Source organism: Coregonus clupeaformis, chromosome 26 (assembly GCF_020615455.1).
Source record: "Coregonus clupeaformis isolate EN_2021a chromosome 26, ASM2061545v1, whole genome shotgun sequence".
Classification (NCBI taxonomy): Eukaryota; Metazoa; Chordata; class Actinopteri; order Salmoniformes; family Salmonidae; genus Coregonus; species Coregonus clupeaformis.
Window position 1 is genome coordinate 23,292,126 of NC_059217.1, and position 24,726 is coordinate 23,316,851.

At 45.7% G+C, this 24,726-nt stretch overlaps 1 protein-coding gene across 4 annotated transcripts in view; it reads right to left on the reverse strand.

The window, feature by feature from the left end:
- The window catches only part of LOC121540258 (leucine-rich repeat-containing protein 7-like), a 147,204-nt gene that overhangs the window by 62,143 nt on the left and 60,335 nt on the right, over positions 1–24,726 (reverse strand). For all 4 annotated transcript variants that reach the window (XM_041848994.2, XM_041848992.2, XM_045207788.1 and 1 more), the window contains exons 5-6: positions 16,227–16,316; positions 5,683–5,739 (exon numbers count right to left, since the gene is read on the reverse strand). In XM_041848994.2, coding sequence (XP_041704928.2) covers positions 5,683–5,739; positions 16,227–16,316 — 147 coding nt within the window. The remainder of the gene's footprint in view (positions 1–5,682; positions 5,740–16,226; positions 16,317–24,726) is intronic.

Genomic DNA, 24,726 nt, shown 5'->3' on the forward strand with positions numbered 1-24,726 from the left:
TATACCCTTCCTCTAGGATACACTTCCCCTCCAATGACTTCATGGTAACATGATAAACTCATTAACTGAATGAGGACATTACACTTATCTCCAAGGGGAAACACATTTGAGTTGGTTTACACAAATGAACAAATATCCCTTTCTATGCCACATTCGAGGTTGAAGAGGATGATTTACTTCATTCAACTTTGTTTCTAGTGTGGGGCATAGGGTTATTGGTCATGGTGGGATAAAAATAGTTTTCAATCAGGACACCTGAGGGAGCCAGCATGCACCAACTAATGTGAGCAGTGTGCGTGTGTTTGTGTGTGTGTGTGTGTGTGTCTGGGGCTCGCAGCTCAGCACTCTCCACTATGATAAATCGCAACATCATTGGATGCGCTCCACTGGCTACACACCTGTACACACACGTTCCAACATGGGGTCTTCTTCACATTTCATTTAGACATCAAATAACAAGGCCTGACAACAGGGACTGGCCACAGCACAGCACAGTGCCCCTCCTCTGACACATGCTCTCCGTCGCACAGAGAGAGACTGATGGCATTTGCTTGCTTTAGAAGCTGCTATTTACCATGCTCTCACTCTAATCTGCCCATTAGAATTCCAGCCTGGAATGTTCCTCAGGCCATTTGGCCCCCAGAGTTGTATATTTGTATTTGTACTTATTATGGATCCCATTAGATGCTGCCAAGGCATCAGCTACTTTCCTGGGGTCCAGCAAAATTAAAGCAGCTATACAATTTTAAAAACATTACAATACATTCACAACAGATTTCCCAACATATTAAGTGTGTGCCCTCAGGCCACTACTCTACTACCACATATCTACAACACAAAATCCATGTGTACATGTGTGTATAGTGTGTATGTTATCGTGTGTGTGTATGCATGTGTCTGTGCATGTGTCTCTTCTCAGTCCCCGCTGTTCCATAAGGTGTATTTATATCAGTTTTTAAATCAAATTTTACTGCTTGCATGTGTTGCTTGATGTGGAATAAAGTTCCATGTACTCATGGCTCTATGTAGTACTGTGCACCTCCCATAGTCTGTTCTGGGAAGGGAGCTCTGGTGGCATGTCTTGTGGGGTATGCATGGGTGTCCGAGCTGTGTACCAGTGGTTCAAACAGACAGCTCGGTGCATTCAACATGTCAGTACCTCTCACAAATACAAGTAGTGATGAAGTCAATCTCTCCTCCACTTTGAGCCAGGAGATTGACATGCATATTATTAATGTTAGTTCTCTGTGTACATCCAAGGGCCAGCCGTGCTGCCCTGTTCTGAGCGAATTGCAATTTTCCTAAGACCCTCTTTGTGGCACCTGACCACACAGTCCAGGTGCGACAAAACGATGAGTTACCGGAGTGTAACTCCAGTTCTATGAGGGGAGCTCTGCTCCTAGTGGTTTACCCTCTGCCCTAAGGCAGCAACAGCCTGAGACAAAATTATGCACACACCTGCAGCCAATAGGAGTACAGGTGTCCCTATAAGAGGAGATGCCTCCCCTCAATCAGCCTCCCGAGATATTTTTCTTCAGCGAGACTAGAGATTGTCGGCAGGGCCTTAAGTCCTATGGGGCTCCGCTCCACTCATAGAACTGGAGTTACACTCCGGTAACTAATCGTTCTATATCGTGGAGCTTCGCCCCATAGGGGAGCTCTGCTCCTAGTGGTTTAAGGCGGAGCGTAGCGCTCCAAAATGTACTCCCTGCCGAGCCTAACACTTCCCATCGAAACGAGAAGGTCAGGCCTAGCAATGGCTGCAACCAAGTCCCGCAGTACTGCAACTAAAAACCCCTACGGGCGTCACAATATACCGCGTCATCGGTTAAAGACCCGCCCCACCGAGTCCAATGGCAATGCCAATGACTAGTGGGCAGATCACCAGAATAGAAGCCATACTAATCTGTACTAGCAGATAGATGTGCCTCAATATCCTGTGAAAACACTACCGACCACTAATGGAATGACACCAAGTGTCACTCTACATTGTGAACGCGGTAGACCGCCTCACTCACTCAATGGAATCCCAGAGATTAGTGGGCAGGAACAAAACATGGGTCATACTAAACTGAACAAGCAGATAGATGACCTCACATTCTGTCAATCAACGCATGCCTCTACTGTACTGAACCTGTCAGTCAGGATTCATGCCACAAAATATGTTTTCTTATCCAAAGCGGACCTGATGGAAACCTTGTCCATAGTCCTGCTTTTTCCTCTCTTCCTAGCTCAAGATCTCCCTTCAGCTATGCTGAGTACAGACCGAGCCAAAGAGTTAGAAAACACATCTATCAAAAAACACGTCTTCCTAACCAAAGCGGACCTGATGGAAACCTGTGTCCACAGTCCTGCTTCTCCTCTCTTTCTTGCTCAAGATCTCCCTTCAGCCACGCTGAGTACAGATCGAGCCAGAGAGTTAGAAGACATATCTAAGAGATAGGAACGGCTAAATGGAGATGGCGTCGACCAGGATGCTGCTCTACAGATATCCTCTACCCCTGTTCCTCTGAAAAGGGCAGTAGAAGCCGCTACTCCACGAGTGGAGTGAGCTCTGATACCCTTAGGCAATTGCCGCCCCGCTGCCTCATAAGCTGTCTCAATGCCTTCACAAAGCCAGTGAGACAACCGCTGTTTTGAAAGTGGTCTACCTAGTGCAGCCGCACCGTGACACACAAACAACTGAGGCGATGACCTAATCGCCGCTGTGCGCTCGACGTAACACGCCAAAGCACGTACCGGGCACAGGCGATGGAGCTTTTCCTCACTCCTCTCTCTATGAGGAGGAGGAGGAAAAGCCCACAGCTCCACGGTCTGTGACCTATATGAACTCTTAATAACCTTCGGCACAAATGCCGGGTTAGGACGTAACACTGCTCTGCTCAGGTCACCATTGATGGCCAGGCAGTCAGGTCTCGTCGAAAGAGCACACAAATCACTGACCCGCTTAGCTGTAGTCAAAGCGAGCAACAGTGCTGTCTTAATAGACAGCATCTTGAGGGGTATTTGATTCAATGGCTCGAACGGCGACTTACATAGCGCTTCGAGTACCAAAGCCAAATCCCACTGAGGAAGCGTGACTCTAGGTGTTGGCCTAAGTCGCCGCGTTCCTAATAGGAAGCGTTTCACTAGAGGGTGGCTAAAGACATTGTCTCTGCCAAACCCCTCATGACAAGCTGAAATCGCTGCTGCAAACACCCTAATAGTGGCAGGCGATTTTTGCTTATCAAACATGAGCTGTAGAAAAGAGAGAATACTCTCCACCTGACAGCTCATGGGGCCCTTGGAGGGCCAGGTCGGCGTCCTCGTCACCTCCCTCGCCGGCTGTAGTGGGGCTACCGTAGCTGCTGGAAGGGCGGGGCCCGTTCCCTTGCTGCTCGTGGCCGCCGGATGACGCCGATTACGCCGCCTCGCCGTAGACCCCGGTCTACTTAGAGGGGCGGAGGTAGATGGCCTTTGGGATGGAGGGGGGCCGAGTCGTCCTGCCAACGGCAGGTGCTTGGCCAGCTGCTTCTTATCCTCCTCCAGCTTGGAAAAACGCTCCGTCGCCTCTTTGACTGCGACCCCAAAGAGGCCGTCGTCAGAGAGGGGGCGTTCAAGAGAGACGTCCTGTCTGCCTCTTTCATGGATGTCAAGGACAACCAGAGGTGTCGTTCCCCGACCACCGAAGTGGCCATGGACCTCCCCGCGCAGACTGCGGACGCCTGTGTCAGGTGGAGTATGGCGCCAGAAATTCTGGACGCCTCCTCCACCTCCTCCGGTGCCAGCTCTGTCTTGCCCGTGGTTAAACGGGACAGAGAGGCCGCCAAGAGGGCAATGTTGTTAGCTGCTGCTACAGCTTGGGCTCCCAACCCAAAGGACTTCTCTAACAGCGACGCTGTGAGTCGGTCCTTCTGGGATGGCAACGTGGCCTTCTTGGAAGAGGGCCAAGGGCTCGAACCCGGTACGAGATACGCCGCCATGGCGCTCTCTAACCTGGGGATTCCCTGACCCTGAAACCTTCCTTCCACTCTCGTGAATGGGAGATACGCTTTTACTGGCGAACGCGCCGCTAAAGGTGCCTCCCACGAGCCCTCAACGTACCTAGCCAAAGAAGGCATGGCAGGAGCCACTGGCTCTGCCGCCTTCCTTGGCCTAGAATAAGGACCGCCCTCCATCATATCAACCTCCGGTGCGGAGGGAAGAGGGGGCAGCCTTATCACCCGGAAAATCCGATCTCAGAGAGGCTGCAGCGAAAGAGAGAGCTTCTGATCTCTCAGAGCTCGTATCCCCTTCGCTATAGGGACTACAAGTCCTCTCGCTCTCCAAAGGAAAGGGGGGCTTGAAAGTATGAGGGATGGGGTCCGACTGTTCCATAGGAATGCCAGACTCCTCCTCAAAGTCCCTATCTTCCCCCGAGTCTGCGCCGTCGGACGACGCCTCTGAAGCAGAGGCTAGTATCGACAGCACGTCCTCAAGGGGGATGTCCTCCCTGAAAAACGCCCAACGCTGCTTCCTCTCCTTTAAAGAAAGGAGGGCGCAGGAGGCGCAATTCGGGGGACTGCAGACGCCTTCCTTGGCATGCTGGGATCCCAAACACACGAAACACAGGTCGTGGTGTTCACCGGCCGCCATGGAAGTGCATCTGCACTGAGCTCTGAAAAGAGCTTTTGGGGGTGGAAAATCTCCCAGTGTGCTCATTTAGACGACGTTGATGACTGGAATATCAACGGCGTTTTCGTCCTGAGTCTTGTGCTTCGTCTCTTCTTGGCTCTTCAGTCTAGTCATCCAGTCGCTGAAGAAAAAGGGAGGCTGATTGAGGGGAGGCATCCCCTCTTATAGGGACACCTGTACTCCTATTGGCTGCAGGTGTGTGCATAATTTTGTCTCAGGCTGTTGCTGCCTTAGGGCAGAGGGTAAACCACTAGGAGCAGAGCTCCCCTATGGGGCGGAGCTCCACGATATAGAACTAGGGTCTGTAGGACCTGCCTTGTTGATAGACTTCTCCCCATCTTAGCTACTGTTGTATCAATATGTTTTGACCATGACAGTTTACAATCCAGGGTTGCTCCAAGCAGTTTAGTCACCTCAACTTGCTCAATTTCCACATTATTCATAAAAAGATTTAGTTGAGGTTTAGGGTTTGTGTGGTGCAGGGGTAATGATACAAATCTAAGCCTTCCGTATGGAGTAGTATCTTGGGCAGGGTTGGATGTTTCATAGGGGCTGTATGGGCATGTTGGCTGCTAAAGCTGTCAGGGCTTTCATTAACAGACACTTTTCATGGTTACATCAGTGGCTTCTCCATTGGAGAGAGGGGACAGATCTGAGGTGGGTAGGCTGGGTAGAGTGCGATGGGACGAGGGATATCATTTATTTTAGGCGCTTGGGAAAAACACAGACATTGCAATAAAGGACTCTCTACTAACATGTGGATAGATAACACTCAAAGAAAGTCAAAAATGATAGTTCTCTCTATTTGTAGGAATCAGTGATATTGGCTGCAAGTTACCCATGAAGTTCAGTGAAAAGTATGTTGACAAAGATGTTGGCAAAGAGCTAAGTTCAGTTTGCGCTTGGGATGTATTTTATTGTGACCTTTCCTTTCAATCCCATTATCAAACACGTCTCTGTAGCTAACTCTAGCTGCCCTGGTGAGGTGAGGTGAGGTAAGGAGAGGTCTCTGTGTGCTGAGTCACTCACTTTGGCATCGTTTTCAGGTGGTTCTCTCGCAGTTCCAGGATCCGTAACTTGGAAAGTCTGAAAGGTAGAGGATGTCAAAAACACACGCAACCATAACAAGACAGAAAACAGATTTTTCCATCTCAGTATTAATAGATGTTAGTATTGGAGAAAAGAACATGACACCCCAACCATAAATTCCATTACACTGAGCCCAAGAGTAATACCACTGCTGTTTTGATAAATCATGCCCTTTTCTCCATTCATCACCAAACCAGATAGGAGATGTTGCTAAGACAGATGGACTCGGGGGGCGGGATGGTCCAAAATAGGGGAGGGTTGTAAAACTATTTTCTTTGCTTTGGGGAGAGTTGTGTGTCTTTTGGAGGGGCACAGGGGAGGGTAGTATGTTTTTTCCCTGGTTTACATTAGCTCTTCTGCTCGTATTTTCCCTATAAACAATGGCTTGACTTACTTTTGATATTACCATAATAAAGTTTAGAAATGTTTGTTATGGTTTGGTATGGTGTAGCTTTTATTAAGCTTTAGCTACTGCAGGCCTATGATATGAAGGCAGTTCGCCCCGGCGCTCCAACTGACTCCGACAGTTGAACTTGAGGTGAGGAAGACTGTTTCAGACCTACCAGAGTTACTCCTATAATCTAACAATATAATGCTTGTCTTTATTACCCTCCTTCTGTACATCTATATCTGTATAGCAGACGCATTAGCCATCTGACATAAAGAAATGCATGTCTGATGCAAGCAGTAAAATTAGATTTCAAAAACAGATACAAATACACTTTATGGAACAGCGGGGACTGTGAAACAACACAAACATAGGCACAGACACATGCATACACACACACGATAACATACGCACTATACACACACGTACACATGCATTTTGTATTGTAGATATGTAGTAGTGGTGGAGAAGGGGCCTGAGGGCACACAGTGTGTTGTGAAATCTGTGAATGTATTGTAATGTTTTTAAAATTGTATAAATGCCTTAATTTTGCTGGACCCCAGGAAGAGTAGTTGATGCCTTGGAAGCAGCTAATGGGGATCCATAATAAATACAAATACAAGTACAAATGTCGGTGTCGTAGCATGCCACCGGCATATCTATCTCTCTGTGGTTAGGCCTAAGCTTCTCTTCCTTAATATATATATATATATATATATATACACACACTCAGCAAAAAAAGAAAAATATTTTTTTCAGGACCCTGTCTTTCAAAGATAATTCGTAAAAATCCAAATAACTTCACAGATCTTCATTGTAAAGGGTTTAAACACTGTTTCCCATGCTTGTTCAATGAACCATAAACAATTAATGAACATGCACCTGTGGAACGGTCGTTAAGACACTAACAACTTACAGACGGTAGGCAATTAAGGTCACAGTTATGAAAACTTAGGACACTAAAGAGGCCTTTCTACTGACTCTGAAAAACACCAAAAGAAAGATGCCCAGGGTCCCTGCTCATCTATGTGAACGTGCCTTAGGCATGCTGCAAGAAGGCATGAGGACTGCAGATGTGGCCAGGGCAATAAATTGCAATGTCCGTACTGTGAGACGCCTAAGACAGCGCTACAGGGAGACAGAACGGACAGCTGATCGTCCTCGCAGTGGCAGACCACATGTAACAACACCTGCACAGGATTGGTACATCTGAACATCACACCTGCGGGACAGGTACAGGATGGCAACAACAACTGCCCGAGTTACACCAGTAACGCACAATCCCTCCATCAGTGCTCAGACTGTCCACAATAGGCTGATAGAGGCTAGACTGAGGGCTTGTAGGCCTGTAGTAAGGCAGGTCCTCACCAGACATCACCAGCAACAACGTTGCCTATGGGCACAAACCCACCATCGCTGGACGAGACAGGACTGGCAAAAAGTGCTCTTCACTGACGAGTGGCGGTTTTGTCTCACCAGGGGTGATGGTCGGATTCGCGTTTATCGTTGAAGGAATGAGCGTTACACCGAGGCCTGTACTCTGGAGCGGGATCGATTTGGATGTGGATGGTCCGTCATGGTCTGGGGCGGTGTGTCACAGCATCATCGGACTGAGCTTGTTGTCATTGCAGGCAATCTCAAAGCTGTGCGTTACAGGGAAGACAGTCTCCTCCCTCATGTGGTACCCTTCCTACAGGCTCATCCTGACATGACCCTCCAGCATGACAATGCCACCAGCCATACTGCTCGTTCTGTGCGTGATTTCCTGCAAGACAGGAATGTCAGTGTTCTGCCATGGCCAGCGAAGAGCCCGGATCTCAATCCCACTGAGCACGTCTGGGACCTGATGGATCGGAGGGTGAGGGCTAGGGCCATTCCCACCAGAAATGTCAGGGAACTTGCAGGTGCCTTAGTGGAAGAGTGGGGTAACATCTCACAGCAAGAACTGGCAAATCTGGTGCAGTCCATGAGTAGGAGATGCACTGCAGTACTTAATGCAGCTGGTGGCCACACCAGAAACTGACTGTTACTTTTGATTTTGACTCCCACTTTGTTCAGGGACACATTATTCAATTTCTGTTAGTTACATGTCTGTCACGTCTCCTCCCGTTGCTCCCCTCCGGCGCTCTGATTCGCCGCCCTACTGAGCCACCACCTCGGCAACACCGGAATGGAAACCCAACACACCCTAATCACCTCCAGTGCACCTGCACCTCATCATCTCATCACCACTCCTATTTAGCCCTGGACTGTTCTGTATGATGTTGTGTGTGATTGTTTAGCTTCGTGTCATTTACTCTGTTTGTTGTTATTTCTCTTTGTCATTGTTTAATAAACCTTGATCTTGTTAATTCCTGCGTCTGCGTCCTGCCTCTTCGCATACTCAGTACTCGTCACAGAATCCACCTGTTCCCGTGCTATCACCCACTTCTGCGGGAACCCTCGCCCTACCGGAGCGCTATGACGGTAAAACTACTAAATGTAGCGGCTTCCTGCTACAGGTTTCACTTTATCTGGCGCGTCAGCCTGGGATATATCCATCGGACAAAGCCAGGATAGCGCTGGTGATTTCGCTACTTAAAGGAAAGGCGCTGGATTGGGCCACGGCAGTCTGGGAAGGAGAGGAGGCAGTGGCGCTTCCCTACCCCACCTTCCTCGCTCGGTTCAGGGTGGTATTTGATCATCCCACGGAGGGAAAGGACGGGGGTGAGCGTCTCCTCCATCTACAACAGCGAGAGGGGCCCGTGTCCGAGTACGCTCTCAGATTTCGCATGGTGGCGGCGTCTTCCGGCTGGAATGAGCGTGCTCTGCGCACAGTCTTCAGGAGAGGCTTACAGGAAGACTTCAAGACGGAACTCGCATGTCGGAACGACGAGATGGAACTTGATACCCTCATCACCACGTCCATCCGTCTTGACGACTCTCCAGGATGCACCATACCGGAGAAAGGAAGGATCTGGGGGGGTCCTATCCTGCCTTCGTCTCTCATCGTTGCACATGTCGTTTGGGATGTGGACGAAGACATCCGCCTGGCGGCTCAGGAGGACCCAGCGCCTGCCAACGCCCCACCGGGGCGCGTGTATGTACCCACCAGTGTCCGTGACCGCCTGCTGATCTGGGCGCACACTACCCTTACGGCAGGGCACTCTGGTATTATGCGCACCCTGCATTCTCTAGCCCCAAAATACTGGTGGCCCACCTTGGCTTCTGATGTCTCCAGCTATGTCAACTCCTGTTCCGTATGTACCCAAACGAAGACACCTTGGAACGCCCCGGCAGGCAAACTAGTTCCTCTCCCAGTGCCTCAGCAACCTTGGTCACACCTGTCCATAGACTTTGTCACCGACCTTCCACGTTCTTACGGCTTCACCACAGTCATGGTGATCGTAGATCAGTTCTCCAAATCATGCAGTTTTTTGCGACTAACTGGTCTTCCTTCTGCTCATCAGGTCGCTGAGGTCCTGTTCCAACAGGTCTTCCAGCATTATGGACTTCCGGAGGACATCGTCTCGGACCGTGGCCCCCAATTCACCTCCCGAATGTGGAAGGCTTTACTGGAGAAGATCGGGGCCACGGCCAGCCTCACTTCCGGGTATAGGCCTCAGTCTAATGGGCAGGTGGAGCGCATGAACCAGGAGCTACGGAGTTTCTTCGTTGCCACTGTCAGGACCGGCAGGGTGAGTGGGCAGGGTTTCTTCCCTGGGCAGAATATGCCCAGAACTCCCTCGTTCACTCCTCCACGGGGCTCACTCCCTTCTAGTGCGTCCTAGGGTACCAGCCGGCCCTGGCCCCTTGGACACCCAGCCAGACCGATGCGCCTGCTGTCGACGAGTGCTTCCACAGGGCCTTCATTGGCAGAAGGACCAAGCCGACCGCCACCGCAGTGAGGCCCCTGTATTCCAGCCTTGGGCTCGTGTCTGGCTGTCCACAAAAAACCTCCCTCTCCGCCTGCCCTGCAAGAAACTGAGCCACCGGTTTGTGGGGCCATTTAAGGTCCTCCGGCAGATAAATGAGGTATCATACCGGCTGCTCCTTCCCCCTCACTACCGTGTCTCACCCACTTTTCATGTGTCGCTCCTCAGGCCGGTGGTTCCTGGTCCTCTGGCGGATGCCGTCCCCCGGGGTACGCCTCCTCCGCCCCTGGACATTGACGGTAGTCCGGCGAATGCGGTGAGGGACCTGCTGGACTCCAGGTTCCATGGGGGACAGCTCCATTACCTGGTGGACTGGGAGGGGTATGGTCCTGAGGAGAGGAGCTGGGTTCCGGCTGGGGACGTTCTGGACCCCAACCTAATTCGGGACTTCCACCGTCACCACCGCCTTGACCGGCCTGCTCCTCGGGGTCATCCTCCTGGCCGGCGACGTCCAGTGGCTGGAGTCGCACGTCCGGGGAGGGGGGGTACTGTCATGTCTCCTCCCGTTGCTCCCCTCCGGCGCTCTGATTCGCCGGTCTACTGAGCCACCGGTCTGAGCACACCACCTCGGCAACACCGGAATGGAAACCCAACGCACCCTAATCACCTCCAGCACACCTGCACCTCATCATCTCATCACCACCCCTATTTAGCCCTGGACTATTCTGGATGATGTTGTGTGTGATCGTTTAGCTTCGTGTCGTTTACTCTATGTTTGTTATTTCTCTTTCTCATCGTTTAGTAAACCTTGACCTTGTTAATTCCTGCATCTGCGTCCTGCCTCTTCGTATACTCAGTACTCAACACAATGTCTGTGGAACTTGTTCAGTTTATGTCTCAGTTGTTGAATCTTGTTATGTTCATATAAATACTTACACATGTTAAGTTTGCTGAAAATAAACTCAGTTGACAGTGAGTATATACAGTTGAAGTAGGAAGTTTACATACACTTAGGTTGGAGTCATTAGAACTCGTTTTTCAAGGCCTACCTTCAAACTCAGTGCCTCTTTGCTTGACATCATGGGAAAATCAAAAGAAATCAGCCAAGACCTCAGAAAAGAATGTGTAGACCTCCACAAGTCTGGTTCATCCTTGGGAGCAATTTCCAAACGCCTGAAGGTACCACGTTCATCTGTACAAAGAATAGCATGCAAGTATATACACCATGGGACCACGCAGTCATCAAACCGCTCAGGAAGGAGACGCGTTCTGTCTCCTAGAGATTAACGTACTTTGGTGCGGAAAGTGCAAATCAATCCCAGAACAACAGCAAAGGAGCTTGTGAAGCTGCTGGAGGAAACAGGTACAAAAGTATCTCTATCCACAGTAAAACGAGTCCTATATCGAAAAAACCTGAAAGACCGCTCAGCAAGGAAGAAGCCACTGCTCCAAAACCGCCATAAAAAAGCCAGACTACGGTTTGCAACTGCACATGGGGACAAAGATTGTACTTTCTGGAGAAATGTCCGCTGGTCTGATGAAACAAAAATAGAACTGTTGGGCCATAATGACCATCGTTATGTTTGGAGGAAAAAGGGGCAGACTTGCAAGCTGAAGAACACCATCCCAACCGTGAAGCACGGGGGTGGCAGCATCATGCTGTGCGGGTGATTTGCTGCAGGAGGGACTGGTGCACTTCAGAAAATAGATGGCATCATGAGGAAGGAAAATTATGTGGGTATATTGAAGCAACATCTATAGTTAGGAAGTTAAAGCTTGGTCGCAAATGGGTCTTCCAAATCGACAATGACCCCAAGCATACTTCTAAAGTTGTGGCAAAATGGCTTAAGGACCACAAAGTCATGGTATTGGAGTGGCCATCACAAAGCTCTGACCTCAATCCTATAGAACATTTGTGGGCAGAACTGAAAAAGCGTGTGCGAGCAAGGAGGCCTACAAACCTGACTCAGTTACACCAGCTCTGTCAGGAGGAATGGGCCAAAATTCACCCAACTTATTGTGGGAAGCTTGTGGAAGGCTACCCGAAACGCTTGACCCAAGTTAAACAATTGAATAGCAATACCAAATACTAATTGAGTGTATGTAAACTTCTGACCCACTGGGAATGTGATGAAAGAAATAAAAGCTAAAATAAATCATTCTCTCTACTATTATTCTGAAATTTCACATTCTTAAAATAAAGTGGTGATCCTAACTGACCTAAGACAGGGAATTTTTACTAGGATTAAATGTCAGGAATTGTGAAAAACTGAGTTTAAATGTATTTGGCTAAGGTGAATGTAAACTTCTGACTTCAACTGTATATATATATATATATATATATATATATATATATATATATATATATACGTATATACTACCAGTCAAAAGTTTGGACACACCTGCTCATTCAAGGGTTTTTCAATTTTTTTACATTGTAGGATAATAGTGAAGACATCAAAACTATGAAATAACATATATAGAACCATGTAGTAACCAAAAAAGTGGTTAAGTGTTAAGTGTTAAGCAAATATATTTTATATTTGAGATTATTCAAAGTGGCCACCCTTTGCCTTGATGACAGCTTTACACACTTTTGGCATTCTCTCAACCAGCTTCATGAGGAAGTCACCTGGAATGCATTTCAATTAACAGGTGTGCTTTGTTAAAAGTTAATTTGTGGAATTTATTTCCTTCTTAATGCATTTGAGCCAATCAGTTGTCTTGTGGTAGGGGGGTATACAGAAGATAGCCCTATTTGGTAAAAGACCAAGTCCATATTATGGCAAGAACAGCTCAAACAAGCAAAGAGAAACGACAGTCAATCATTACTTTAAGACATGAAGGTCAGTCAATCCGGAAAATGTCAAGAACTTTGAAAATGTCTTCAAGTGCAGTCGCAAAAACCATCAAACGCTATGATGAAACTGGCTCTCATGAGGACCGCCACAGGAAAGGAAGACCCAGCGTTACCTCTGCTGCAGAGGATAAGTTCATTAGAGTTAACAGCCTCAGAAATCAGCAATTAACTGCACCTCAGATTGCACCTCACAGAGTTCAAGTAACAGACACATCTCAACATCAACTGTTCAGAGGAGACTGCGTGAATCCGGCCTTCAAGGTCGAATTGCTGCAAAGAAACCAATACTAAAGGACACCAATAAGAAGAAGATACTTTCTGGGGGCAAGAAACATGAGCAATGGACATTAGAGGGTGGAAATTTGTCCTTCGGTCTGATGAGTCCAAATTTGAGATTTTTGGTTCCAACCACCGTGTCTTTGTGAGAAGCAGAGTAGGTGAATGGATGATCTCTGCATGTGTGGTTCCCACCGTGAAGCATGGAAGAGGAGGTGTTATGGTGTGGGGGTGCTTTGCTTATTTACAATTCAAGGCACACATAACCAGCATAGCTACCACAGCATTCTGCAGCGACACGCCATCCCATCTGGTTTGCGCTTATTGGGACTATCATTTGTTTTTCAACAGGACAATGACCCAAAACACACCTCCAGGCTGTGTAAGGGCTATTTGACCAAGAAGGAGAGTGGTGGAGTGCTGCATCAGATGACCTCTGTAGCTCAATTGGTAGAGCACAGCGCTTGTAACGCCAGGGTAGTGGGTTCGATCCCCGGGACCACCCATACGTAAAAATGTATGCACACGTGACTGTAAGTCGCTTTGGATAAAAGCGTCTGCTAAATGGCATATTATTATTATTATTACCTGGCCTCCACAATCACCCCACCTCATCCCAATTGAGATGGTTTGGGATGAGTTGGACCGCAGAGTGAAGGAAAAGCAGCGAACAACTGCTCAGCATATGTGGGAACACCTTCAAGACTGTTGGAAAAGCATTCCAGGTCCACCTCATGAAGCTGGTTGAGAGAACGCAAAGCTGTCATCAAGGCAAAGGGTGGCTACTTCGAAGAATCTAAAATCTAAAATATATTTTGATTTTTTTAACACTTTTTTGGTTACTACATGATTCCATGTGTTATTTCATAGTTTTGATGTCTTCACTATTATTCTACAATGTAGAAAATAGTAAAAATAAAGAAAAACCCTTGAATGAGTAGGTGTGTCCAAACTTTTGACTGGTAGTGTATATAGTGGTGTAAAGTACTTAAGTAAAAATATTTTAAAGTACTAGTTAAGTAGTTTTTTGGGGTATCTGTACTTTACTATGTATATATTTTTTAAACTTTTACTTTTACTTCACTACATTCCTAAAGAAAATAGTGTACTTTTTACTCCATTAATTTTGCCTGACACCCAAAAGTACTTTGAATACTCAGCCAGACAGGAAAATTGTCAAATTCACGCAAGAGATCATCCCTGGTCATCCCTACTGCTCTGATCTGGAGGACTCACTAAACACAAATGCTTCGTTTGTAAATCATGTCTGCGTGTTGTAGTGTGCCCCTGGCTATCCATAAACAAACATAAAATAGAAAATTGTGCCGTCTGGTTAGCTTAATATAAGGAATTTGAAATGATTTATGCTTTTACTTTTACTTTTGATACTTAAGTATAATTAAAAGCAAATACTTTTAGACTTTTACTCAAGTGGTATTTTACTTGGTGACTTTCACTTTTACATTTTTAAAGGTATCTTTACTTTTACTCAAGTATGACAATTGTGCCCTGTAGCTCAGTTGGTAGAGCATGGTGCTTGCAACGCCAGGGTTGTGGGTTCGTTTCCCACGGGGGGCCAGTATGAAAATGTATGCACTCACTAACTGTAAGTCGCTCTGGATAAGAGCTTCTGCTAAATTACGTAAATGTAAATGTGCACCTTTTCTACCTATAGGCCTTTGCGTGCAATGCCCTGACACATTTAGTGCTCATCTCTGACAGCTGAACCGTGAGGTGGACAATTATTGTTTTAGGAAAATAAATGTGACTCATTTGGCCAACGTCCCTCGTTTATTGATGGCGCTGGCTGCGCCAGGTTGTATCTGAATGCATATAGATGTCCATTACATTTCTTAAATGTCCGGTAAATTAAAATATTCCCTGTCATGTTGTCTGGCGCCAAATTTTCCTAAAGGAAACTCTGAAATGACATATTGTTTTTATGAAGATTTTAGAATATTCACATTAAAATCTGTCGCCAATTGGATGGAAACCTAGCTATAGACACCTTAAAGACCCTGGCAAGTGCGCTAGTTCAGTGTTACTTTGATTATGCCTGCACATCATTATTCACCAGCAGCCCCAAACATCTAAAGAATAAGCTACCAGCCAAACAAGCTTGTAAGAATTGTACTTAAACTCCCCCCTCATACTCATCTGGAGGTTGAGCATTTTTTTTTATCTCTATCTCTGTAATGTGTCTGTATATATGTAATTGTATCAATCAATCCAAACTGTGCAGCCGTGAATGGAAAGAGACATCTGATACAAAACACCAAAAAGTTTAATGACATTCAGAGATTGTCAAGCCAAGCCTTTGATACTGGGTAAGCCTATAAGGTAGGGAGGGAATTATTTTCTGTTTGTCGAAATTGACATAGTCTATTTATTGTGGTGTTGAAAACACAAACCATGATATTGAAGTGCCCGAAGTCAGTACGCTTTGTTTATTGGTTGTGTGGTGCATTGGCACAGAAACCTGTTGGTGGAAAATGTGTTGCATATATTTTATATAATTATAAATGTGGTATCAAACTGTTGAAAATCTAATTTCCCCCCAGCTGATCACTGTCTGCAGCCGGCTCTGATCGTAGTGTAATGAAACAGGCAGGGAGAGAGAGTCTGTGGTGGTCAGTGAACCCTCAACCTTCTGACCGTAGCCCTGCGTGGTATCGACTGTGCCACAAAAGCATGCTGAAGTGGCAAAGTTGATATCCACGTTGATAAACACATGGTCGCTAAAGTTATTGTTATTTGTGGTCGTAAATATTATTTTGAGTTAATTCTATGAAATTAATTTTTACAGTACAAGGGAAGGGTCATGTGAAAATATTTGTACCTTTAGGGAGGGGGGTGCATTTTTTAATGACACCTTGAGTTGGATCAGCCCCTCCCCCCCAGTACATATCAATCTGTCTCTAAACCCATTGCTTTATTAATGGAAGCCCCAGGCAAGTGACGTTTACCAGGCGTTGTGTGCAGGCATACTTGTAACTGAATAAAAGCTCTAAACCATATCCATACACAGAGGAGGGCCTCTCCTTCTGCAGCTGAGTGCCCTAGGCCCCACAGCCCCAGGACAAGGGAGTCCATTGGCTGAACTCACCTCCCAAAGTTGGCGGGGAGGTATTCCAGAAAGGCATCGTTTAAGAAGAGCTGTGTCAGGTTGAGGAGCTGGGTGAAGCCCTCTGGGAGCCTGCAGTGGAGAGATGGAAAGGGAGAGAGAGAAAGTATCCCTGTGCAGATGTCATCACAGTACAGTACCACTTGGATATTAAAAATAACACTGAACTGAATAAGTACAAAAAGAAGATGGACGGCTGTCAGAGAGCTGGCTGCACTCCGGACTGAGGTGAGATAACTTAAGGAGGAGAGAGAGGAACACATGGCACAGCTACATGCAGTGAAGGAGGAGTGAGAGAAACACATGGCACAGCTAAATGCAATGAAGGAGGAGGGAGAGGAACACATGGCACAGCTAAATGCAGTGAAGGAGGAGGGAGAGACACACGGCACAGCTAACAGCAGTGAAGGAGGAGGGAGAGGAACACATGGCACAGCTAACAGCAGTGAAGGAGGAGGAAGAGGAACACATGGCACAGCTAACAGCACTGAAGGAGGAGGTGAGAAAGCTGAGGTGTGACAGAGAGCAGGACACTCCCCCAGAGAAGCCAGCAGAACAGCCCACCTCAGACCCGGACCACAACCTCAACACCACAATGGGAGAGACAACACAGGACCCACCAACCCAACAGACCCCACCCCCCTCCCTGTCAGCTCTCCTGACAACCCCCACACATCCACTAGGGACACACAAAAGCTAGAAATTGTGCTCCTCATTGACTCAAATAGCAAATACATTAGAGAATAAACGTTTTCCCAAACACAAAGTGGCTCAACTCTGGTGCCCAAACACTAGGCATGCCCTGGAGCTGTTATCAGAGGAAAGACTAGGGTCGCCCAGCCACATTATAATTCACACAGGCACAAACGACTTGAGGGCCCAGCAGGAAAGGGTGGCCACAGCACTCAAGGGAGTGATTGAAAAAGCTTCTTCCACTTTCCCCAACGCACAAGCGGTTATCTCCACACTGCTACCATGAAAAGACATTCAACTTGCCACCATACAGCGGGTGAACGCAAGCATTTCCCGGGACTATGCCTCAAAACCTAATGTCTACCTGGCCCACCACTCCACACAGGACTTGAACAGCCTTTATGACCAGGTCCACCTCTACAAGGCAGCAATCCCAACCTTTGCCAGGACCCTGAAGGACGTCACCCTCAACCGCAGCCCAGGCACCTCACACAGGAGCAACAGTGCAACGGACACCCCGCCCAGACCAGCGAGACACCCTCCCAGACCTGCAAGACCCCCTCCCAAAGGACCTGCACCGAGAGAACCCACGCCAACAGGACTTACACCCAGACCACAGCTTCACCAGCCACAACCCAACCAGCTGAGACCACCCCAAACAAACCCTGGCCACACCCTATTTAGGCCTCCCCAGATCAGACCTATGCCCTCTAACACCTATCAGATCACAGCAAAATCACAGTCTACCTGAACAGGGCAATCAATACTCAATCATGAGGCATCAAAGCCAAAGGAACTGCACAATATTAAGAAATGCTATAGATGGAAGGAAAGTAGTGTAGAAACCTACCAAAAAACATAGGCAACAACAAATTCAATCCCTTTCAGGTAACTTCCTGGACAAAACATTTCACTGTAATAGTGAACTTGGCAGTAGAAAGCCTAAACAGTATATTTGACCTTTCATCTTCCCTATCAAATCAAAAAATGTCAAGCACACAACCTAAGAAAATGAACAACAATGACAAATGGTTTGATGAAGAATGCAAAAACCTAAGAAAGAAATTGAGAAACCTATCCAACCAAAAACATAGAGACCCAGAAAGTCTATGCCTTCACAGAAATACACTACGGAAAAAGAAGGAACAGCACGTCAGAAATCAGCTCAATGTAATTGAAGAATCCATCGAATCTAACCACTTCTGGGAAAATTGGAACACACTAAACAAAAAACAACACGAAGAGTTATCTATTCAAAACGGAGATGTGTGGATAAATCATTTATCCAATCTTTTTTGCTCTCAAAGAAAAAACTGCAAAAATATATACATGATCAATTACAAATCTTAGAATCAGCTATTAAAGACTATCAGAACCCACTGGATTCTCCAATTACATTGAATAAACTACAGGACAAAATACAAACCCTTCAACCCAAAAAGGCCTGTGGTGTTGATGGTATCATCCTGTGTGCTACCTATATCTCCCCACTAAAATCCACATACTTTAATGAAGACAGCTTCTCCATCCTGGAGGGGGAAATCAATCATTTCCAGACCCAGAGACATGTACTAGTCAGTGGCGACCTAAATGCCAGAGCTGGACAAGAACCTGACACCCTCAGCACACAGGGGGACAAACACCTACCTGGAGGAGACAGCATTCCCTCCCCCATATGCCCCCCTAGGCACAATTACGACAACATAAATGTATGGGTAAACCACTTCTCCAATCTTTTTGGCCCTATAACAAAGAACAAACAGCAAAAAAATATACACGATAAAATGCTAATCTTAGAATCAACTATTAAAGACTACCAGAACCCACTTGATTCTCCAATTACATTGAATGAACTACAGGACAAAATACAAACCCTTCAACCCAAAAAGGCCTGTGGTGTTGATGGTATCCTACATGAAATGATAAAATATGCAGACCACAAATTCCAATTGGCTATACTTAAACTCTTTAACATCATCCTCAGCTCTGGCATCTTCCCCAATATTTAGAACCAAGGACTGATAACCCCAATCCACAAAAGTGGAGACAAATTTGACTCCAATAACTACCGTAGGATATGCGTCAACAGCTGTCACGACTTCCTCCAAAGCTGCCTCCTCAACTTGTTCGGGCAGGCTTCGGCGTTCGTCGTCACCAGCCTTCTAGCCACTGCCGCTCCTCATCTCATCATTCCATTTGTTTTGTCTTGTTTATTACACACACCTGGTTCATATCCCCTCATCAGTACCTGTATAAGTCTTCCCTCTGCCCCCTTGTCTTTGTGTGTGATTGTTTATTGTGGAGGTTAGTTTAGCTCGATGGAGCTCCTTGTATTTTGTTTCCCCGGGATATTTCACCCGTGTGCCTTGTTGTTTCCCAGTGCGCCTGTTTTACGCACTGGAGTGTTTGACGCATTGCTGCGTACTCTGTGTTTTCGGAATAAACACTTTTATTCTGTGATTTACCCTCCTGCGCCTGACTCCTTCAAAATCACTCACCACAACAGAAACCTTGGGAAAATACTCTGTATTATCATTAACAGCAGACTTGTAAATTTCCTAAGTGAAAACAATGTACTGAGCAAATGTCAAATTGGCTTTTTACCAAATTACCATTTGACACACCACGTATTCACCCTAATTGACAAACAAACAAACAAAAACAAAGGCAAAGTCTTATCATGCTTTGTTGACTTCAAAAAAGCTTTTGACTCAATTTGGCATGAGGATCTGCTATACAAATTGATGGAAAGTGGGGTTGGGGGAAAAACATACAACATTATGAAATCCATGTACACAAACAACAAGTGTGCGGTTAAAATTGGTAAAAAAAACACAAACATTTATTTCCACAGGGCCGTGGGGTGAGACAGGGATGCAGCTTAAGCCCCACCCTCTTCAACATACAGCACCAGTAAAAAGTTTGGACACACCTAGTCATTCAAGGGTGTTTCTTTATTTTCACTATTTTCTACCTAGTAGAATAATAGTGAAGACATAAAAATTATGAAATAACACATATGGAATCATGTAGTTACCAAAAAAGTGTTAAACAAATCAAAATATATTTTATATTTGAGATTCTTCAAATAGCCACCCTTTGCCTTGATGACAGCTTTGGACACACTTGGCATTCTCTAAACCAGCTTCATGAGGTAGTCACCTGGAATGCATTTCAATTAACAGGTGTGCCTTCTTAATGCATTTGGGCCAATCAGTTGTATTATGACAAGGTAGGGGGGGTATACAGAAGATAGCCCTATTTGGTAAAAGACCAAGTCCATATTATGGCAAGAACAGCTCAAATAAGCAAAGAGAAATGACAGTCCATCATTACTTTAAGACATGAAGGTCAGTCAATAAGGAACATTTCAAGAACTTTGAAAGTTTCTTCAAGTGCAGTCGCAAAAACCATCAAGCGCTATGATGAAACTAGCTCTCATGAGGACCGCCACAGGAATGGAAGAGCCAGAGTTACCTCTGCTGCAGAGGATACATTTATTAGAGTTTCCAGCCTCAGAAATTGCAGCCCAAATAAATGCTTCACAGAGTTCAAGTCACAGACACATCTCAACATAAACTGATCGTGGGGGATTGTGTGAATCAGGCCTTCATGGTCGAATTGCTGCAAAGAAACCACTACTACAGGACACCAATTATAAGAAGAGACCTGATTGGGCCAAGAAACACGAGCAATGGACATTAGACCGATGGAAATTTGTCCAAATTTAAGATTTTTGGTTCCAACAACCGTGTCTTTGTGAGACGCGGTGTGGGTGAACGGATGATGTCCGCATGTGTAGTTCCCACCGTAAAGCATGGAGGAGGAGGTGTTATGGTGTGGGGGTGCTTTGCTGGTGACACTGACTGTGATTTATTTAGAATTCAAGGCAACACTTAACCAGCATGGCTACCACAGCATTCTGCAGCGATACACCATCCCATCTGGTTTGGGCTTAGTGGGACTATCATTTGTTTTTCAACAGGACATTGACCCAACACACCTCCAGGCTGTGTAAGGGCTATTTGACCAAGAAGGAGAGTGACGGAGTGCTGCATTAGATGACCTGACATCCACAATCCCCCGAACTCAACCCAGTTGAGATGGTTTGGGATGAGTCGGACGGCAGAGTGAAGGAAAAGCAGCCAACAGGTGCTCAGCATATGTGGGAACTCCTTCAAGACTGTTGGAAAAGCATTCCAGGTAAAGCTGGTTGAGAGAATGCCAAGCATATGCAAAGCTGTCATCAAGGAAAAGGGTGGCTATTTGAAGAATCTCAAATATAAAATATATTTTGATTTGTTTAACACTTCTTTGATTACTACATGATTCCATATGTGTTATTTCATAGTTTTGATGTCTTCACTATTATTCTACAATGTAGAAAATAGTAAAAATAAAGAAAAACCCTTGAATGAGTAGGTGTGTCCAAACTTTTGACTGGTACTGTATATATCAACGAATTGGCAAGGGCACTAGAACAGTCTGCAGCACCCAGCCTCACCCTACTAGAATCTGAAGTCAAATGTCTACTGTTTGCTGATTATCTGGTTCTTCTGTCCCCAACCTAGGAGGGCCTACAGCAGCACCTAGATCTTCTGCACAGATTCTGTCAGACCTGGGCCCTGACAGTAAATCTCAGTAATACAAAAAATTATGGTGTTCTAAAAAAAGTCCAGTTGCCAGGACCACAAATACAAATTCCATCTAGACACCGTTTCCCTAGAGCACACAAAAAACTATACATACCTTGGCCTAAACATCAACGCCACAGGTAACTTCCACAAAGCTGTGAACGATCTGAGAGACAAGGCAAGAAGGGCCTTCCATGCCATCAAAAGGAACACAAAATGTGACATACCATTTAGGATCTGGCTAAAAATACTTGAATCAGTTATAGAACCCATTGCTCTTTATGGTTGTGAGGTCTCGGGTCCACACATCAACCAAGAATTCACAAAATGGGACAAAAAAACAAATTGAGACTCTACATGCAGAATTCAGCGAAAATATTCTCAGCATACAACGTAAAACACAAAATAATGCATGCAGAGCAGAATTAGACCGATACCCGCTGATGATCAAAATCCAGAAAAGAGCCGTTAAATTCTACAACCCCCTAAAAGGAAGCGATTCACAAACCTTCCATAACAAAGCCATCAACTACAGAGAGATTAACCTGGAAAAGAGTCCCCTAAGCAAGCTGGTCCTGGGGCTCTGTTCACAAACACAAACAGACCCCACAGAGACCTAGGACAGCAACACAATTAGACCCAACCAAATCATGAGAAAACAGAGCAAACTACAATGCTATTTGGCCCTAAACAGAGAGTACACAGTGGCAGAATACCTGACCACTGTGACTGACCCAAAATGAAGGAGAGCTTCGACTACAGTACCAGTCAAAAGTTTGGACACACCTACTCATTCAAAGTTTTTTCTTAATTTTTACTATTTTCTAGATTGTATAATAATAGTGAAGACATCAGAACTATGAATTAACACTTATGGAATAATGTAGTAACAAAAAACGTGTTAAACAAATCAAAATATATTTTATTTGAGATTCTTCAAATAGCCACCCTTCGCCTTGATGACAGCTTTGCACACTCTTGGCACTCTCTCAACCAGCTTCATGAGGTAGTCACCTGGAATGCATTTCAATTAACAGGTCTGCCTTCTTAAAAGTTAATGCGTTTGAGCCAATCAGTTGTGTTGTGTCAAGGTAGGGGGGGTATACAGAAGATAGCCCTATTTGGTAAAAGACCAAGTCCATATTATGGCAAGAACAGCTCAAATAAGCAAAGAGAAACGACAGTCCATCATTACTTTAAGACATGAAGGTCGGTCAATACGGAACATTTCAAGAACTTTGAAAGTTTCTTCAAGTGCAGTCGCAAAAACCATCAAGCGCTATGAAGAAACTGGCTCTTAACACTTTCTTGGTTACTACATGATTCCATGTGTGTTATTTCATAGATTTGATGTCTTCACTATTATTCTACAACGTAAAATTTTTTACAAATAAAGAAAAACCCTTAAATGAGTAGCTGTGTCCAAACTTTTGACTGGTAGTGTAGGTACAGACTCAGTGAGCATAGCCTTGCTACAGAGAAAGGTCGCCGTAGCCAGACCTGGCTCTCAAGAGAAGACAGGCAATGTGCACACTGCCCACAAAATGAGGTGGAAACTGAGCTGCACTTACTAACCTTCTGCAAAATGTATGACCATATTAGAGACACATATTTCTCTCAGATTACACAGACCTACAAAACAATTCAAATTTTGATAAACTCATATCTATTGGATGAAATACCACAGTGTGCAATCACAGCAGCAAGATTGGTGACCTGTTGCCACAAGAAAAGGGCAACCAGTGAAGAACAAACACCATTGTAAATACAACCCATATTTATGTTGATTTCTTTTCCCTTTTGTACTTTAACTATTTGCACATTGTTACAACATTGTATATAGACATAATATGATATTTGAATTGTCTTTATTATTTTGGAACTTGTGAGTGTAATATTTACTGTTATTGTTTATTTGACTTTTGTTTTTCCATTTCACTTACTTTGGCAATGTAAACATACAGTGGGGAGAACATGTATTTGATACACTGCGATTTTGCAGGTTTTCCTACTTACAAAGCATGTAGAGGTCTGTAATTTTTATCATAGGTACACTTCAACTGTGAGAGACGGAATCTAAAACAAAAATCCAGAAAATCACATTGTATGATTTTTAAGTAATTAATTTGCATTTTATTGCATGACATAAGTATTTGATACATAAGAAAAGCAGAACTTAATATTTGGTACAGAAACCTTTGTTTGCAATTACAGAGATCATACGTTTCCTGTAGGTCTTGACCAGGTTTGCACACACTGCAGCAGGGATTTTGGCCCACTCCTCCATACAGACCTTCTCCAGATCCTTCAGGTTTCGGGGCTGTCGCTGGGCAATACGGACTTTCAGCTCCCTCCAAAGATGTTCTATTGGGCTCAGGTCTGGAGACTGGCTAGGCCACTCCAGGACCTTGAGATGCTTCTTACGGAGCCACTCCTTAGTTGCCCTGGCTGTGTGTTTTGGGTCGTTGTCATGCTGGAAGACCCAGCCACGACCCATCTTCAATGCTCTTACTGAGGGAAGGAGGTTGTTGGCCAAGATCTCGCGATACATGGCCCCATCCATCCTCCCCTCAATACAGTGCAGTCGTCCTGTCCCCTTTGCAGAAAAGCATCCCCAAAGAATGATGTTTCCACCTCCATGCTTCACCGTTGGGATGGTGTTCTTGGGGTTTTACTCATCCTTCTTCTTCCTCCAAACACGGCGAGTGGAGTTTAGACCAAAAAGCTCTATTTTTGTCTCATCAGACCACATAACCTTCTCCCATTCCTCCTCTGGATCATCCAGATGGTCATTGGCAAACTTCAGACGGGCCTGGACATGCGCTGGCTTGAGCAGGGGGACCTTGCGTGTGCTGCATGATTTAAATCCATGACGGCGTAGTGTGTTACTAATGGTTTTCTTTGAGACTGTGGTCCCAGCTCTCTTCAGGTCATTGACCAGGTCCTGCCGTGTAGTTCTGGGCTGATCCCTCACCTTCCTCATGATCATTAATGCCCCACGAGGTGAGATCTTGCATGGAGCCCCAGACCGAGGGTGATTGACCGTCATCTTGAACTTCTTCCATTTTCTAATAATTGCGCCAACAGTTGTTGCCTTCTCACCAAGCTGCTTGCCTATTGTCCTGTAGCCCATCCCAGCCTTGTGCAGGTCTAAA